Raw genomic sequence first — 20,170 nt, 5'->3', positions numbered from 1 at the left:
AAGTCATTTCTTGAAATAGGTTTTCAATTCCTTGTTCTCTCTTCTAGTATCCCTATGATGCGAATGTTGGTATGCTTGATGTCCTAGAGGCTCCATTTTTTTTTTCTTGTTGCAATTCTGATTGGATGTTTTCTGCTATCTTTCAGATCACTGATTTGACCCTCTGCTTCATCTACTCTACTGTTGATTCCTTCTAATGTATTCATTTCAGTTATTATATTCTTTATCTCTGACTGTTTCTTTTTTTTATCTTCATCTTTGTTTTCTATCTCTTTGTTAAAGTTCTCACTGAGTTCATCTACTCTAAGCCCAAGTTTATTGAGCATTCTTATCCAGTGTTTTGAACTCTGCATCTGGAAGATTGCTTGTCTCCATTTTGTTTAGTTATTTTTTTGGAGCTTTGTTCTGTTCTTTCATTTGGGACATGTTTCTTTGTTTCCCCATTTGGGCTGCCTCCTTGTGTTTTTTCTATGTATTAGGTAGGGTTCCTATGTGTTCCAGTCTTAGTAGAGTGGCCTTATGTAGTAGGTATCCTGTGGGGTCCAGTGGCACAGTCTTCCCTTGAGGCTGCTCAGCAAGAGGTATGGGGCACGCTGAGGCAAAGGCTGCTTGTTTGTGAACCTTTGAGAGATTTTAGGAAGATCCATAGCATGAGCCAAGACTGGGCACTTGTATGGAGCAGCCACTGCATGATGCTTCAGTGGACCTCCAGTTTGTGTAGGGCAGGGTCTCAGAATCAGCAGGGTGGGGTGACCAGTGTTAGGATGATGACAACTCAGATAGGATAGGCACCTGTGTTTGCATGCAGGGACTAGAGAGGTTCTCAACAAAGACAATGGATTCTTCCAGCATTTCTGCCTGGGAGAAAACTGCCCCTCCAGCCCTTGCCCCCAAAACCAGATAATTCAGTTCCTCCCCATACATCCCTGGTGCTTTTTGAGCTTTTTCCCCAGAGCTGGAGCCCAGATTGAATGAGTCCATCAGTGAGTATGTTCACGCACAGGCATTCAGAGGAATGCCTGGGACTCCATTGACTTCATCTCACTCAGCCACGTTCTCCTCTGGGTTTCACAGCCAGAAGTTGTAGGGGCTTCTCTCTCCGGCACTAGAATCCTGGGCTGCGGAGCTTGTTGTGGAGCTGGGTCCCCTGGCTCCTCTAAGAGCACTTCTACAGCTGAGATATCTGTCCCTCCTAATTCTCAACTGCCACACATGGATGTGGGACAAGCCCGTTCCATGAGTCTGCCCCTCTTACCAGTCTCCAGGTGGCCTCTTATGTATGTTCCCAGTTGTTGGACTTAGGTTCAACCAGACCACAGATGACTCCCAATGATGGCTGTTCTGTAGTTCAGTAGTAATTTTGATGTGGCATGAGAGCAGGCAAGCACAGCGTTTACCTACTTTGACATCTCGATCGGAAGTCTGATGCATTTTTGTTTTAATTCCATCCCCACTTCTACCCATGTAACCATCTTTTTCGTAACTCAGCATTTGAAATCTAAATTTCTACATTACTATTCTTTATAAGTAATATTATGTGGGGATAAAATGTGTAAAACTAAACCTTTTAGAAATTATAGCTATACTATTGATTGGGATTTTAAGATAAACTCAGAAATGTTACAGCACATGAGAATATGCAGTGGGGTCCAAAGCAACGTAAATCAGAATCAACCAATATCCTCTGCCTTATCAAGAGTCCAGAAACTGGGCAGTAGTCAGTATATACAGGTTCTTAAATGATCAACTTAATATTTTCTCTGCTAAAGATTATATAGAAGAAAGGTAGGTATGTGCATGTATTTGAAGTAATGAAGATTTAAATCTTCAGTAGTCAGCAACTTTTTCTGTAAAGGGATAGATAGTAGATATTTTTGCTTAATAGTCTCTGACACAGCTATTTACCTCTGCCAATGTATCACAAAAGCAGCCATAGACGATATGTGATGGAAGGCATATAGATGTTTCAATAAAAGTATATTTATAAAATCAGGCAGTGGGCTGGATTTGTCCCACAAACCAAAGTTTGGCAATCCTTGCTTTAGTTTATCAGGCTGCCTTGCTTTTAAATTGTATGGAGAGGAATGTTTGGAAAGGAATTACTACTGATATTTTTATAGTCTCATAAATTACACTTATGTATCAGTTTAAATATGGCATTTAGTCATAAATAGAAAAATATTTTAAGAAAGGATAAGTAATTCTTAATGATACATAGTACCACTGTATACTCAAATTTTTTTTGTATGTGTTGTGCAAGAGGCATTATTTTTTTGGTGAATTCTAATTTGTATGATAATAAAGTTGCTTAACTAGGCATTCTTTGGGGACAATTCAGGAATCAGTTCTGTTACTAAAATATTCAGCTTGTTCGAGACCTTTAGTTCCTAATTTTAAGTAAAAATATATTTGCATTTGTAGCTTTTTCTCAATATTTTATTATTACATAGAGATAATTGATATAATTAGAAACATTCACTATTATCTTTAATAGTATCTAAGCATTTTACTAAAATATTTTGATTTCTTAGATGTCTACAAATGTTGGTAAAAATAATTCATTTTCATTTGTGGAAGAAAACAACCTGAAAAATAATGTATTTAAAAAAAAAAAAAACTTATTAAGCTCTTAAAAGCAAATTTGAGTGCATGGTTACTTTCATTAGAGTCAGATATATTGTATACCCCCTTTTGGAAAGACTGTATGTGGTACTTTAATTGGAAACTGAAATTATGTTCACTTCTCAAAAAATATTTGTAGTTGCTTACTGCATCATTTTCCAGGAACAGTAAAAATAGATATAATTGTATTCAGTAAGTAAGGCTAATTTCTACTTAATTCTATTTCTCTAACTGGTGTTAGTCCTTTTGGAAGTTGTTATATAAGACAGATAAATGAAAGATGACATGCTGAGCATATCACTTTATATTTATTGGTACTATGATTTAAAAATAAGTATTGATCTATAATAACTTAGATTCTCAAGAGAGATTGTAAAGATTTTTGACTAAAAAAATAGATGATAATTTTGGTTTTATAAACTTCACTTGAAAATTAAGGTTTGCTCAACACATGTTTTTGCAAAATATATAGTCTTAGAAATGATATGGTAGATATTGTTAAATAATAAGGTTTTATTTTTGAAGTTAAGGACATTTTTATAGTAGTTTTTGCTCACGTTTTCCTTTCAGTAAGTGCTATCTCGAACTTTGATGCTTTTCCTGGTGAGGTTGTCTGTTGAAGAGTGATTAATCCTACCCTTTCTTGAAAGTACATAATCTTTTCTGGTAATAGCAGTACCTCTGTCTTTTTTCACAGCGGTACTCTGCCAAAGGTGACTATAAATCTAGTGGCATCAACTATTGCAGTACTTTCTGCTAAATTGCTTTCCTTTTGTGTACTTTTCCTTTTTGTCTTTTGAAAGGAGAAAAAAGTGTTGAAACAGATTTTTTCCATCTATTCCATCTTTGTACTATATTTGTCATAATGTGTTGTATTTTTCTTTTAAAATTCACTTTTCGTACTTGAGAAAAGAGCTTAGACATTAAGCATCTGAGAATGGTTGCTGGGATAAAAGATGGCTTTTACTTGATATGTGAGAATGTACGTTCTTTTCGTATCTTTAACCCAGACCATTATTATTTATGACTGTATTTCATAGCAGACTGAGCAAGTGGTTCATTTAAAAGTATTTATATATCAAAATCCATTCTAAAGAATAGCCTGCAATAATAAATATAATTCATTTTGATCCCTTCAGAAACAGTCCTAACTCCAAAACAGTAAATAATAACAATGTATATTTTTCAGCCATTCTAATTTGTTTATTAATAATAATAAGTTCTTAGTCAAAATAATAGTGGAAGAAGTAACTAGAGATATATTTTAATCCAGTTAATACCGTAATCATATATTAGCCTAGGTGCTGCAATTACTTTTTTGTTTTGATGTTTGTTTCATTCATGTGAAAAGAAAGCAGTCGATTGACCTAATTTTTCAGATACCTTTGGACATTTATTGTAAATTGTTAGAGTTGTGTTAAGGAAGTTTTGAATGTTGACCTATGTATCTTTCACAGTTAATTTTAGCATTTGGTCACATTTTTACTGCCGAAATAGTGCATGTTGTAGTTTTGCTTAAATAGCAGACTAACAGAATGATAGAATTGTGAATCAGCAATAAAAATTAAGTATGTCCACCTTTATAAAATCATGAGGATGTGTCTAGCTTCCTTTCTTAATATATTAATTTTTTTAATGGACTTTAATTTTTAGAGCAGTTTTGGGTTCATAGCAAAATTGAGCAGAAGCTACAGAGATTTCTCATATACCTTGTACCCACTTGGCATAGCCACCCCCATTATAGACCAGAGTGGTGCATTTGTTACAGCTGGTGAATCTTTATTGACACATCATAATAATTCAAATCCCGTAGTTTATATCAGGTTTACTCTTGGTGTACATTATGTAGATGTTTACAAATGTATAATATGTACCCACCATTGTAGTATCATACAGAATACTTTCACTGCTCTAAAAACATCTCTGTGCTCTCTGTGTTCATCCCTTCCTCTTCCCTAACTCATAACCAGTGATCTTTTTATTGTCTCCATCATTTTGTCTTTTCTACAGTGTCATATAGTTGGAATCTTATAATATGGAGCCTTTCTAGATTGGATTATTTCATTTAGTAATATACATTTAAGTTTCCTGTTTTTTTCGTGGCTGGTAGCTCATTTCTTTTTTAGTGTGAAATAATATTCCATTGTCTGGGTTTACCACAGTTGATCCATTCACCTACTGAAGGACATGTGGGTTGCTTCCAAGTTTTGACAGTTATGAAATATATGGTTATAAACATCTATGTGCAGGTTTCTGTGTGGATATGTTTTCACTTCCTTTGGGTAAATATCAAGGAGTGTGATTACTAGATTATATAGTAAAAGTATGCTTAGTTTTGTAACAAACGGCCAAACTGTCATCCACAGTAGCCATACTATTTTGCAGTCCCACCAGTAATGAACTAGAGTTGCTGTTGCTCTACATTATCTCATTTGATGTTGTCAGTTTGGGATTTTGGCCATTCTAATAGGTTTTTACTGGTATCTTCTTGTTTTAATTTACATTTTCCCACTGACACATGATGCAGAGCATCTTTTCAAATGCATATTTGCCATCTATATATTTTCTTTGGTGAGGTGTTTGTTAAGGTGTCTGACTCATTTTTTAATTGAGTCGTTTTCTTATTGAGTTTTAAGAGTTCTTTGTATATTTTGGATAGCAGTCTTTTATCAGGGGTGTCTTTGCGAATATTTTCTCAAAGTCTATGGCCTGTCTTCTCTTGACATTGTGTTTTGCAGACCAGATGTTTTTAATTTTAATAAGGTCCAGCTTATCAATTATTTCTTTCGTGGATAGTGCCTTTGGTGTTGTATTTTAAAAGTCATCATCATACCCAAGGTCTTCTAGGTTTTCTTCTGTTACTTCCTAGTAGTTTTATAGTTTTGTGTTTACATTTAAGTCTATGATCCACCTTTGATATAATTTTTTTGAAGGGTGTAAAGTCTGTATCCAGATTCATTTTTGGTGGTAAGGGGTGTGTATGTGGGGGAGCAACATTCTGTAGTCCTGTGATTCCATCTTATTCTTTCCAGTGAGCCTGTCACTGTGAACTTCAGAGGTGCATCTCAGTATTGTACCCATAATACCTACCCTCCGTCCCATGAGTTAGGATGACTAGAGTGGATTCGAATTGGGCATATCCTTTCCCCCATGTCAGTTAGGCTCTGACAAACCCCAGAAGTTTTGGCTCTGGTTAGCTTCTCCTGAGGGCAGAGCTTGTTAAGACCAGAATGCTCCAGCTTATGTCAGAATGGTTGCTTTTCCCCTCCCCCTGGTGGAAGCAGGAGGGGATTCTTCTCAGATACTGTGAGAACCTGGTGTGGAGACCCCTTCCTCCATAACTTGGTCTCTCTGGAGTTTCTGACTCTCGGACTTGTCTACTTTAAGCCTCCAGCAAATCATCAATTTAGTTGAGGTTTTCCTACCCTGGCCCTGATTCCTGTGGAGGTGTCTGCTGGTTAATTTATTTTAGAAAGTTGTGATGCTCTGTGTTGGCCTGTCTCTGCAGTTTTGCAGGCAACGATTTGCCATGTGACCTCACTTGTCTTAAGGATATAAGATGAATTATTGGTTTTTAGTTTGCTCAGTCTTTCATTTGTTAGAACGAAATGGCAACTTCCAAATTTTTTATGTGCTAGACCAGAAACTGGAAGACTATATTAATTTTTGTAGGTTAAAAAAAATATTTAAAAATATTTTAAAATTGATGATTTTCAGGTATAGAATAGGACTACTCTACTATAAAAGTGTAAGTAAAAACTTTGTATTGCAAATACATTCATAGGTCATAACATAAAAAATGAAATGTTCTTCACTGTATTAAACTTTGGTGAAGACTTAAGTTTTTATTTTGAGCATATTTCAAGTTGAGTAGAAGCTAGTTCAGATATAAATAGCAAATTATTACAAGTTTGGAAAATAAGACCTATGATAATTATTTCATTTGAAGAAAGGAAGTCTGAGAAATTATTTAATGAATCATTTATGTATATAGAAATGATGTGGAAGGCAATGCTTAATCTTATGCCACAAGGTTTTCCAGTTTTTCTCAACTGTGGCTGTACATTAGAATAATTCATGGAGCTGAAAAAAATGCCCAAGCATATGCTTGGATTTTTTTCTCTAGATGTTCTGATTCAGTGAGTCCGATATGGGGCTTGACATGTGTAATTTTTTTAATCTTAAATCTCCATGGATTCTCATAGAACTAGAACTGAGAAATACTGGTTAAATGTTCAACAGTGTTAACAGTAGCAGTGTTCTTAGTTGGCAGATGGTAGATAATAAGCATGTTCAATACAGTGTGTATAGAGAGGATACTATTTTATAGTAATCATAACATCTTGAGATGTGTAGTATGAGCATGAGGGAATAAGTCGACACTTTGCTTTACCATTACCTGAGGAGACAGGACTGTGAAACTGGTGTACAAAAGGTATATGAAGATGGAAAGGACCTGGAGTTCGGGTTTGATTTATGGTGTCCCCTTTCTAGCAGTATATCTACTTCTGGACGTGAGAACCAGCAATAAAAAATGACCATGTTGCAGTCTAATTATGAAGTCGAAAAGTTTAGTCTTAAACTTGCAAGTGACCCTAACACTGATCAGGTGAAGGAGGCAGGCGAAATATTTCACAGATGAGAAAACTAGCCCCACATCGATGTCTTACAGTTATCACAGATCATTTTACTGATCTCAATTTTTTCCTGTTAATCTCTTGCTTTACAAATTTTATTTGTTTTTAACAGGTTATATTATCTTGAGTAGGATAAATGAGTTGGTCTGATGCTAAATCCCATCCTCTTTTCAATTTTAAGAATGTTTTCATCAGTATTCTTTTTTTCATTGCCTTTTATTTTTTAAGTATAGTTGGTATACAGTGTTTGTTCTATTAGTTTCAGGTGAACAATGTAGTGATTGGACATTTTTAGATCTTACAATGCCATCACCCCACTAATTTGGAAAGATATATGCACCCCTGTGTTCATTGGAGCATTATTTACAATAGCCAAGGTGTAGAAGCAACGTAGGTGTCCATCGATAGATGAATGGGTAATTTTTCACAGTGATACATCAGTATTCTTTGACCACATTATTTAGTAGTATTTAGATTTTAACTTTGTAATTGAAAAATAATCACATTATGGCTGAATCTCTTTAAAACTCATACTATTAAAAATAAAAATCATCCATCAACTGTAAGCCAGTTCAGAGTAGCAACACCTTGAAGGCTTACTAGAATACTGGAGGGGGTGTGAATTACCCTGTTTGCTGAAAATATAAGAATGTACTAAAAGAAATGGTAACAAGTCTTTGGGGTTTCTGATGGGTTAAAATCATGCTCTTGGGTTTACTTTTTTTTTTTTACTGCAGCAGGAAGGAAGAGTTTAAAAGTCTTGGTTTGTTATCAGAGTATCTGCTCAAAGAAAGTAATTTTCACAGAGTATTATATGATTGAATGTATAATTTATAAATGTATAATAGGATAACTTATTAATCACTTATTCACATTCTTATCTTTAAACTTTGCAAGATATAAATGTATTTTCAGAAACGGCACAGGATATCAAAGTTCTCCAGCTCTTTTCCATTTTATACGTACTCCAGTCTTCCATTTCTGGGTTGGAAAATTGACTGTCACTTCTACAGAGATTGGAATAATGTCAGTACTTTGCCTTTTCCTTGTTGACAGGAACTGATGAACAGATTCTCTGAGAAGATATATAATCTTTTAAAATCTTAATTACTAAGTATCTACCAGTTTTGATATTATTACATTCTTTATAAAAATAGAGGTTGTCAAAATATGTGTATAATACGTGGTGGTAGTGACAGCAGTGAAAATTTGCCTAGGAGCTATATTTTCACAACTTAATCACTGGCTGGTGTCTCATTGCCTGCTTCTTTTTATTTTTATTTTTAATGGTATAAGTCTTAAAGAGATTCAGCTCTAATGTGATTATTTTTCAATTACAAAGTTAAAATCTAAATACTACTAAATAATGTCAAAGAATACTGATGTGTCACTGTGAAAAATTATCCATTATTTATAATAGCCAAGGTGTAGAAGCAACCTAGGTGTCCATCGATAGCTGAATGGATAATGCAGTAGAAATCCCAGATACAATGGCTGCTTTCATCCTCTGCTTAAATTCCTTGGGCTTCTCAAGGATAGAGTCACATCTCTGGAACCCTGTCCCTCTTTAATCTGGACCAGTGCTGTTTAGCTGTTGATGTCAGCCACAATGCTATTCTGGACTTTTCCTTCATCTTTTTCTGGATTGAATTCATTGTTTCCTAGATCCCATGTCATTGCTTTGTTTGTTTGTTTCCTCCTTTGATTAACTGGAGTAGAGTCTTCAATGGCATCCTAAGAAAGTGATAAGGTATCTGAGGCCTTGCATATTTAAGTCTTCTATTAAACTGTTCTGGTGGTTTGATTGAATGTAGAGTTCTAAATGGAAAACTACTGTACCTCAGCTCTGAGAGTGTTGCTTTATTGCTCTCTGGCAACTGGTGTTAGAAGTTTGCTGGTTTGATCGTCTGTCCTTTGCAGGTGACCTCTTTTCTTTTTTTTTCTTTTTTTTTTTTTTTCCTGGTAGCCTATGGAATCTTCTTTTTAAGTGTTCAAGTATTAAGATTTTAGAGTGGTGTGTTTGGGTGTGGGTTTCATTTCATTTATCTTCCATCCGAAGTCTCATATTCTTCAGAAACTAAATAAAATACATTTTCTTTCATTATTTCTTTGATAAACCATATTTTTTCTCCTGTTAAATGTTAAAGTCTTCTAAAATAATTCTCATATTATGTATTTTTTTCCAAGTTCTTTATCTTTTGGCTGTACTTTTTTAATAGGTTTTTGGGACAGAGTGACAGCAAACATATTTATTTGTTCAGCTTACTATCTTGAACCAAATTGTTATAATTTAAAATGGGAATTTCCTGAATAATTTCATCAGTATATTTTAAGGATTAATGTATATTTAAATTATTAGATGAAAATATAAATGGTAATCTATAAAAAGAAAGCTATTTTCTTAGGATTTTTATTTATATGTATTTCTAAAATCATACCTTTTTTATATGACCGAAGTTCTTATTTGTTTAAGAGACTGCATTTTTCTTTGTTGTTTCTCATCTTAAATACTTCATGTGTTTAAATCTTGAATGAACTAAAAATCTTTAAAAGTTGAATGTAGGGCAGAAAGAAATAGGAGCTTAATTGCAAAAATGCTCTACTGTAGTCTTATTTTGTCCTCCTTACTATGCTGCATTTCATTTAGGTTGCTAATTAAATTCATTCATTGCTTATGAAAGATATTTTAAAGTCCCATAGAAAAAGTGGTGTACTTAAGAATATAATGTTTTAACTTGTTTCATTAATAATTACAATCATTGTTTTTGCGTTAAATTCAGTCTTTTATTTTTACCTATTTATATGTATTATTTATCATTCATACAAGCTGATTTTTTGTTTTTTAAATAACAGCCTTATTGAGATTTTTACATACCATTAAATTCACTGTTTCAAAGTGTACAAGCCAGTGCTTTTCATTATATGCTGTTATGCAAACAACACTTTTTAATTTCAGAACATTTTCATTATCTCCCAGTAAGAAACCCCATTCCTGTTAGTAGTCACTCCCCCTTACCCCCTCTACCCAGTCCTTCACAACTATTTATCTGCTTTCTAGTCCAATGGGTTTGTCTATTCTGGACATTTCATATATATATGCAATCATGTAATATATAATCTTTAATGACTAGGTTTTACTTAGCATAATGTTTTTGAGGTTCATCCATATTTTAGCGTGTATTTGTGTTTATTTTTATGGCTGAATGTTCCATTATATAAATATATTGCATATTATTTATTCAGTCATCACTGATGGACATTTAGATTTTCTTCTTTTTTGGTTATTATGAATATTGCTGCTGTGAACGTTTGTGTAGAAGTTTTGTGTATGTATGTTATCATTCCCCTCTTATATTTTTAGGAGTGGAATTGCTGGGCCATATGATAACTCTGTTTAATGTAGAGAAATTACCAATCTATTTTCCAGAGCGACTGCACCATTTTACAGTCCCACCAACAATAATCAGGGGTCTAATTTCTCTACATCATCACCAACCATTATTATTGTCTGTCTGTTTTGTTATAGTCATACTAGAGGGTCTGAAGTGGTATTTCACTGTGGTTTTGATTTGTATTCCCCTAGTGACTGATGACGTTGAACATCTTTTCATGTAATTTTTTTGCTGTTTGCATCTCTCCTTTTGAGAAATGTATATTAATATCCTTTCCCCATTTTTGGATTGGATTTTCTTTTTGTTGTTTAGTTTTAAAAGACCTTTATTTATACTGGATATTAAGTCTTTATCAAATATATGGTTCACAAGTTTTTCTCCCTTTCCATAGATTATCTTCACTTTCTTGATGATGGTTTCTTTTGAAGCATGAATGTTTTTAATTTTGATGAAGTCTAATTTATATGTTTTTTCTTTTGTTTCTTGTGTTTTTGGTGTTTTATCTAAGAAACCTTGGCCTTATCTGAGGTCACAAAGATTTCCTCTTATGTTTACGTCTAAGAGTTTTATAGTTTTAGCTCTTAGGTCTTTGTTCCCTTTTGAGCTAATAGTTGTATAGAATGTGAAATAGTGGTCCAAATTTATTATTTTTCATGTGGCTATCCAGTCGTTCCAGCACCATTTGGTGAAAAGACTGTTCTTTCTCCATTAAATGGTCTTGATATCATTGTAAAAGTCAAGTGATCTTAAATGTTTATTTCTGGACTCTCAGTTCATTCCATTGATCTATATATATCTAGCTGTGTGCTAATATCATACTGTCTTGATTACTGTAAAATTTCATAACATTTGTTTTGTCATTTAATTGTAGTAAGTTTTGAAATTGAGGAAGTGTGAGTTTTCCAACTTAGTTCTTTTTTATCAAGATTATTTTGGCTATTCTGGTTCTCTTGCATTCCTATATGAATTTCAGGATCAGCTTGTCAATTTCTGCAAACAACTGGGATTCTGATGGAGCGCATTAATTTTGTAGATCAGTTTGGTAAATATTGTCATCTTCACAATATTAAGTCTTTTGTTTCATGAATATGGGGTGTCTTTCTATTTACTTAGATCTTTCAGTTTTTTAGTTTTCAGTGTACATGTCCTCCATTTCTTTGGATAAATTTATGCCTAAGTATTTTATTTTGTGATATTATAAGTTCAGTTGTTTTCTTAATTGCACTTTTCAGATTGTTTATTGCCTGTGATAGAAGTACAATTGATTTTTGTATATTCATCTTGTGTTGTACAAACCTTACTGAACTCATTTTTTTGTTCTAATAGTTTATTTTAAGTGGATCCCTTTGAATTTTCCGTATAAAAGAGCCTGTCATCTATGCATAGAAGTAGTTTAACTTCTTCCTTTCCAATCTGAACACTTTGTACTTTTCTTGTGTGTTTTCTCTGGCTAGAACATTCTGTATAATGTTGAATAGTAGTGGAGAGCATTGACATCCTATCTTTTTCCTGAGCTTAGCAGGGAAGTGTTCAGTCTTTGAGCATTACACATGATGTTCGCTATGGGTTTTTCATAGATGTCCTTTTATCAGGTTAAAGAAGTTCCCTTCTCATTGAGTATTTTATCATGAAAGGATGTTGGATTTTGTCAAAGACTTTTTTTAGTCCACTGAGCATGTGGTTTTTGTCCTTTAATATAATATAGTATCTGATTCTGTAAGCTTTTTGAGTATAGTGTTGTTTACTTATTTTAATATCTTACCTACCTTTGCTAAGAACTGTTCCTCTCACATAGCTGTAGTCTCCGAAATGTTTATTTGCTGATCATTTTACACATTAAGATATTTTAAAGGAAGCCATCTCAAAATTTCAATTAGAATTAGAATACAGAACTCTAGCAGAAGAACCCAGGACCTTCTGCTGGGCCATAGAGCTTCATTATTAAAATTAATAGGTATATATAACATCAAAAATAGGTCTAGAAGAAAATTTTTGATTGACAGATTGTTTATACTTAATTGGTTTTATGATGTTTGCTTGCTACTTAAGGTTATATTTGGTCTAGTTGTATATTATTAGACTAGTCTGATATGTATTCAGGTGCAAAATATTGATTATAAATATTTCCTCTGTGTTCATTCTCCAGTTTTAAATGACTTAAAATAAGTTAGGAAATGACATTTACATGTGAAAATTGGCTCTTTTTTGTATGCAGTAAGGCATGGTGAGATATGTTTTGGAGTTAGACTGCCTGGGTTCAAACCTCATTTTTTATTATTATTATTATTATTTACGCCTATAGCACCTGGTCTTCCTAGGTGGTCTCCCATCCAAGTACTAACCAGGACCGACCCTGCTTAGCTTCCGAGATCAGATGTCGGTCTTGTTCAGGATGGCATTACTGTAGACTGTGGACTGTGGCTCCACAGGGCCGCGAACCCAGGACCTTCTGTGTGTAAAGCAAATGTGCTAACAACCGCTACACTATGGAACCATGTCCTCAAACCTCATTTTCATACTAACTAGCTATATGGCTCTTGGGCAAGTTATTTAACCTTGTATCTGAGTTTTCTTATTTGTAAAAACAGGGCTTATAATAGAGATACTCTTGTGAAGTAATACATATATAGTGTTTGATACATGTTACATGTTTAATAAATCTTAACTGCTATGATATGCCTCTTAATTCCTCCTTTCTCCATCCCTTTCCAGCCAAAATAATTAAAAAATAGAAATAAAAGAGAGAACTATTTAGGCAATTGGATGAATGCTTATTGTGAACTTGGAGTTGATGATATATTGTTTTATTGGCTCTGGTCTTTCTTTCTGCTTATCTGTCCTGCATACCTCCTACTGATTATTCTTACTTGATAGTTTCATTGTTATTTTTTCCCTTATACATTTATTTTCTCCCTATTGTTTACTTAGAGGATTATGTCTAAATTCAGAGGCTTGCATTCAAAGACTCTGCTCCCAGCCTGTTTTAACCTGGCCTTCTGCAGCTCCATTTCAGGAGCCATAATGATACTTGTCTGGATAAAACCGTAAGTGTAGTTGTGCAGGAGATAGCTGGCATGTGTCATGGGTCAGATAAATTAATTAGTTTAATCCAGAAAAATAACTTGTAGGATTAGGTAGGTATCATAGCTCTCGGTAGGGTAAGCAGTAGAAATATTTAGAATAAAGGTATTTAAGATAGGAAGATTGCATCATTTTTAAAAGAATGCATTGGACTTCAGAATTAGAAGGTAAGATATATTGACACCAAGAAATACTCAGTGTACCCTTATTATTTTGGCTTTGCCTTATAATTGATTCATGCATACATAAAAGAGAAAAATCAGAATAATAAGTATTTCTCTCCATTTAACAAACAGCTGAATTATTCAATATGTAATCTTTCCTTTGGGTTTTCTTCATTTCAGGTGTTTTGTTTTCTCATTTAATTGTGAACATAGCCATAATAAATGGGAATAACTTAGCAAGCAGATCTTTATTTTAGTGTTTGGTCATTTTCTAATGAAACTATTAACTAACTCAGAAATGACCATATTAGGAAGAACTGTATATGCAAGAAGCAATAATCACTATAGGTATGAAAGATATGAATATTTGCATCTATGACATTGTTTTGTGATTTAGTATATTTGGAGTTGATATTTTTTTCTTTCTTATACCATGATATATCCATTATAAGGTAATTTTAGTTTTTGTTAAAGCAATAAATGCATTGTGCTAAATAAGGATAATGGCCACTACCACCATTTGGTGAATATACTCTATATAGTTTTAATTCTCACCACAGTTCTGCAAGCTAAACTAGATAGGTATCTGCATTTTATAAAGAAGAAAGTTGAGAGGTCCCAGCAAGGACTAGCAGAGCTGGTACATGAACTGATGTGGAAGTAGAGGTCGTATTTCTCACCGTGCCTCGGATGTTTCTATAGCACAAAACAAAAAAGTACCTACCCAGACTTCTCAGGCAATTTGGATTTAGTAGAACTGGAATTCCGATATACTGCCAGGATTGAGAACTGCCTGCTCTGAAATTTGTGTTCTTTCTACACTAATATCTCTTGATTATATATAAGCAATGCTCATTCTTTAAAATTTAATTTTAAACTTTTTGTTATTATGAAGTAATGATTTATTATGAATATTTTTCCCAATTCATAGGGATTTTTTAGTTTTAGAACCTTTCAGGGCTAGCTACAGCACAGTACTACCCTATCCAAAGGAAAAGGGAAACAAATCAGTAGTAACCTTGAGAAAAATCACTTCTTTGAGCATCAGAGTTATTATCTGTAAAATATGGATAATAACTACCTTGGTCTCTGTTTCTATAAGTCTGGTTTGGTTTTGTTTTTAGATTCCACATGTAAGTGAAATGATAAGGTATTTGTCTCTCTCTGCCTGACTTATTCACTTAGCATAATATTCTCTAGATCTATCCATGTTGTTGCAAATGGCAAGATTTTATTCTTTTTTATTGCTGCATAATATTCCATTACATAGGTATATACCACATCTTTTTTTATCTGTTTATTGATTGACACCACATCTTTTTTTATGTTTATTGATTGACACCTAGGCTTCTTTGATATCTTGGCTATCGTAAATAATTCTGCAATGAATGTAGGGGTGCATTTATCTCTGAATTAGTGTTTTCATTTTCTTCAGATAAATAAACTGGAGTAACAAGTCTCTTCTGCAAGTGGTATTGGGAGAACTGAACCACTCTCTTATACCATATACAGAAATAAACTCGATGCATTAAAGACTTAACCATAAAACTCTTAGAAGATAACATAGGAAATATAGTATCTGATATCAGTCTAAGTAATATCTTTTTGGACATGCCCCTCTAGCAAGGGAAACAAAAGAAAAAATGAACTCATGCTACTACATCAAACTAAAAAGCTTCTACACAGTGAAGGAAACCTTCAACAAAACAAAAAGGCAACCCACTGGTTGGGAGTTTATATTTGCAAATGATATATCCTATAAGGGGTTGAGATCTAAAATATATAAGAAACTCATTCAATTCAATAACAACAACAAAAAAACTGATCAAAAAATGGGCAGAAGACACGAAAAGACATTTCTCCAAGGAAGACGTGGCCAACAGACATGTGAAAAGATGCTCAACATCATTAATCTTCAGGGAAATGCATATCAGGATCACAGTGAGATACTACCTCACACCAATCAGAATGGCTGTTATCCAAAAGTCAACAAGCAACATGTGTTCGTGAGGATGTGGAGAAAAGGGAACCCCTGTGCACTGTTGGTGGGACTGCAAACTGGTGCAGTCTCTATGGAAACCAGTATAGTGATTCCTCAAAAAAACTAAAAATGGATAGATTATGTGACTCAGCAATTCCTTTTCATTATATTTTTAGCCTAAACTATTTAAAAATGACATAAAAGAATGAAAAATGCCAGTAAAAGATTATTGTCCTAAGAGCAATATTCCACAATGGCATTTGTCTACTTTTCAGATTTGTTTGCTGACTTGGGCAAAATTGGATGCTTTTCTCTTCTTTTTAAGTGAAATAAAAAAACTTGGCCAGAGTAAATTGTATTAAATATATATTATTTTGGTTCTGTATATTGCTGTTTTTAATACTTTATTTTTTTCTAAAAGGAACAGTTTTCTTATTTCTTTTGGACCTTTGAGCATTCTGATTTCCAAAAGAAACTAGCTGATTAGTGTGTAATAGACCTCATTAAGTCTCGATTCTCAGTAAGTAGTGTGTATTGAATATCAGGTCATTGGAATATTTGTTAGTCTATTATATAATTTCTATAAAAAGCCCACACACACCACAAACTCCTTAATGAAATTGATGACAGCTTTGGTCGTCCAGGAGTGGAATGTTATTGCCAACATGACAGTGGAGCTGCAGTAATCCAGCTCCAGTTCCTGATTAATGAGGTTAGTGACTTGCTTTAATCTCTCATAGTTATGTATGAAATAAGGCCATATCTCATCTTTCAGATTTCTTGCATGCATTCTTATTTAAATATTTTAACAGAAACATTTCTTTTAGGTCAGAGATAATAGTAATTCATTTTCAGGCATCATCATGGACAGTTACATAAATAATGTAAGCTGTTTCTCAAAACAATATTACAAATAGAATAAGATAAGGTAAATCTTTTCGGTACAGTGTGTATCATTTAAGTTTTATTTTAGGGATAATGAAAATTACATAACATAAAAATCTATATTAAAATATTGTTTAAAGATGATGTGTGTTATCAGTTACAAAATGTACTTCTCTGATGAGTTGTTTTGAAATACAACCAGGAAAACAAAATCCGTTAGAAACTGGTTATCGTCCAAAGTTCTTGTTGTGTCATTTATTTGTTGAAGTAATTGATGATGCCTTTCTTTTTGGTAGAGTATAAAATTTGGAAGAAGCTCGAGAAACATCATTTTATCAGCAAAGTAAACCATGTGTTTGTAGGTTTTGAAAAAGTATGAGCAGCTCTGAGAATAGATGTTTACCACAAGTAGCGACAGGCAGGAAAAGCTGGTCATTGAAGGAAGAAAGAGAAATTACTCTAGAAAAGGCTTGGCTGTCCTTAGATGTAAGGAGAGTGCGGATGTTCTTTTTCTCCTAAGTCCTTGGGTTCGATGGAGTAAGTTCTTCAGTGTGTGTGAGAGAAAAAAAATTACTCAGTACCTCTGGCTTTTGATGAATATTTTATTCATATCAGATTTAAGAGAGGCATTGTGGGTGTAAAGAACAAAGGATGATAATAGAAAAATTCAGCAAAACTGTGATCCAAATAATATGCAGTTGTATAAGTTTTTCAGGGTCAGAGGAAGCATTTTTCAAAAACCAGTGTTCTATGTAGGACTGTATAATAGCCTAAAATTGTAAAATGCTAAAAAAAAAAAAAAAATTGAATTATAGAAAGTTGTCAAACACATGTAGAGGACTCAAGATTATTTTTACTGTTTCAATTTTTTTTTATTATGAAATAATTAGACTAGCAGTGAGTTTCAAAATAAAGAAGTCCTGTGTACCCTTCTCCCAGTTTCCCCCATAGTAACATTTTATATAACAATAGTACAGTATCAAATCAGGAGATTGACACCAATCCAGTACTGTTAACAAAGACCTTATTTAGATTTCACCAGCCATTTCTACATGCACTCGATTGTGTGTGTGTGTGTGTGTGTGTGTGTAGTTTCGTGCAGTTTTACCATATACATAGATTCATGTAATGACCACCACTGTAAAGATACAGATCAGTTCCACCACTGTAAAGGAATGTCCTCAGGCTGCCTCTTTATAATTACATTTCCTTCCCTCCTCTCAGTCTCTAATCTGAGGCAACCACTAACCTATTCTCCATCTTTATACCTGCGTTAAGGTTATTTTTTAAAACAGTACATGAGCCAATGTAAATAACATATTGCAAATTGATTACTTATACACTTAAGTTTTAGAAACGTTAAGTAGTTTATGCTGTCGTTATTCATATTACAGGATTTTTTTTCTTGTCAGTAGGATTCATCACAAAGTTCTTTAAAATAACCATTTTATTTTATTTTACATGCTTGAGTGTTACATTTAAGTACTTAAAAATGACATTGCTGTTTTAAAAAATGCTTATGGGGACAGCTATGGAAATCTGACACTTGGGAGTAACTATTTGCTTTCAGTTCGGGAAAACTATATATAGGTAAAGGCTCCCCCATCAGGGATCAGCTGTTACTACCATTTTGGCTCTATATCTTCACTTCTTCCCTGAGATTTTAAGATGGGGCAAATGTCTTGAGAAAGCTGACATGGTCTGAAACTACAGTGGAAATAAGAATGAAGAGTGCAAATCTTTGATAACCTGAATCCTTTGAATTTCTCAGCTTCAAAGTGATATCGATAAGAATATACTTTCTAGTGAAAGGGAGAGTATTTCTGCTTTCCAGTAGCCATGTCGTAGCAGGAGTAGTTACACAGAATAGCCCTCATAGAATTTCGAAGGTGGGAAGGACTTGGAGAGATCATTTAATGTAAATTTTGTCTTCAGAGCTATTTTAATTTTCTTGGATGAATGAGAAGCTCTCTTAATTTAAGAGGGCTATTTTAAGATTTTTCATAATATTAACGATTAGAATTGCGAATCTTTTTTGAAATTAATATAAATTCTTCATGTAGCATCTTTTGTCTTATTCTCTGTGTAGAAAAGTACCTTACTCTTTTGAGGAAAAACATTCATTTGTCTTAATAAATCAGCCTTAGTCTAGAGATTTTTAATTCTGTTCATGTATCAGAATCATTTCTGGAAATTTTTAAAAATACACCTACATAAGTTCTTGCTCTGAAAATTCTGATTCGTCAGGTCTGGGATGAAACTGAGCCCCTTGTGGGATTCTCACATACTACTAGAGATTATCTTCTCCATACTTAATAGTATCATAGTATCAGATGTTTTAACTTTCTAAGTCAGAATTTTCAACTATTTGGACATTGAAGTTACAATGTGTTGAATGCTACTTTATTTTCCATGTCATTCTAGTAGTAGAATTTTGATTTAAGCATAGTACATTCATAAGGATTTATCTTAAGCTAAATAAAATGGGAAGGTTACTTCATATCATATTTTGCTATTTTAGTCAAGGAAGTAGTGACCAAGTAACTTATAGTCTGATCTCTAATTTTACATAGCTAGTAATCAACCATAATATTCAACTGGACCCTAGAATAATTTTAGTTTATAAGATATTAAGTTACACTTTAAATTATTAAAGAATTTAAAACATTTGTACACATGCTTATGCGCACAATACATTGTTTTACATCTGCTGTAGAATTCGAGTGAGGCAAATGTTTCTCAGAACTAAATCTATTGGCTGAAAGTTTCAAAGTTTGGGAAGGAGATTTTTTGGAAGATCCTTATTAGCTTTAATGTTTGTAAAATGTGTTCTATATAAAATATATTACACTTTATTTTTAAGGGAGCTCTTGTGAGTGCCTTGGCTGATGATACCTTACATTTATGGAATTTACGTCAAAAGAGACCTGCCATACTACATTCTCTGAAATTTTGCAGAGAAAGGTAAGAATCTCTTACTTATCCTATATATAGGATATTTGCTATTATATTTTAAAACATTTTCTTTGAATTTTATTCTTCGATCTTATTTTTTTTTGAGATGGACTTTATGCACAGTCAAAAACAATAATTCAAAACTTCAAAAGGATATCCAGTGAAAACAAGTTACCTTCCTTTCCAGACACATCTTCTATTCCAGAGGCAACTGCATAAATTTTGTTTGTGTTCTTTTAGGAATTCTTGCAGACTGTGTATATAAGCAAAAATCTCTGTATAGCTCTTTTCTTTTTTTTGCGGGGGAGGCATTATATAGTCTTTCTGTAACTTTATCTGATAGATTGTTTCATACTGGCACATTTAAATCTGCTTTAGTCATTTTCATAACTACATAATATTCTGTTGATGGAAGTGCCATAATTTATTCAGTCAGTCTTCATTAATGGACAT

The 20,170-nt window shown here is 33.4% G+C and overlaps 1 protein-coding gene and 1 pseudogene across 1 annotated transcript in view; one reads left to right on the top strand and one right to left on the bottom strand.

The window, feature by feature from the left end:
- Window positions 1-20,170, top strand: part of STXBP5 (syntaxin binding protein 5) — a 156,354-nt gene that overhangs the window by 11,219 nt on the left and 124,965 nt on the right. Inside the window, exons 3-4 of the mRNA XM_023528328.1 lie at window positions 16,508-16,589; window positions 19,626-19,726. Coding sequence (XP_023384096.1) covers window positions 16,508-16,589; window positions 19,626-19,726 — 183 coding nt within the window. The remainder of the gene's footprint in view (window positions 1-16,507; window positions 16,590-19,625; window positions 19,727-20,170) is intronic.
- Window positions 12,945-13,060, bottom strand: LOC111737194 (annotated as a pseudogene).

Source organism: Pteropus vampyrus, unplaced genomic scaffold, assembly GCF_000151845.1.
Source record: "Pteropus vampyrus isolate Shadow unplaced genomic scaffold, Pvam_2.0 Scaffold24, whole genome shotgun sequence".
In the NCBI taxonomy this organism is placed as follows: Eukaryota; Metazoa; Chordata; class Mammalia; order Chiroptera; family Pteropodidae; genus Pteropus; species Pteropus vampyrus.
Note: the sequence above shows the minus strand (reverse complement) of the source record. Positions and strands in the feature narration are given on the sequence as shown.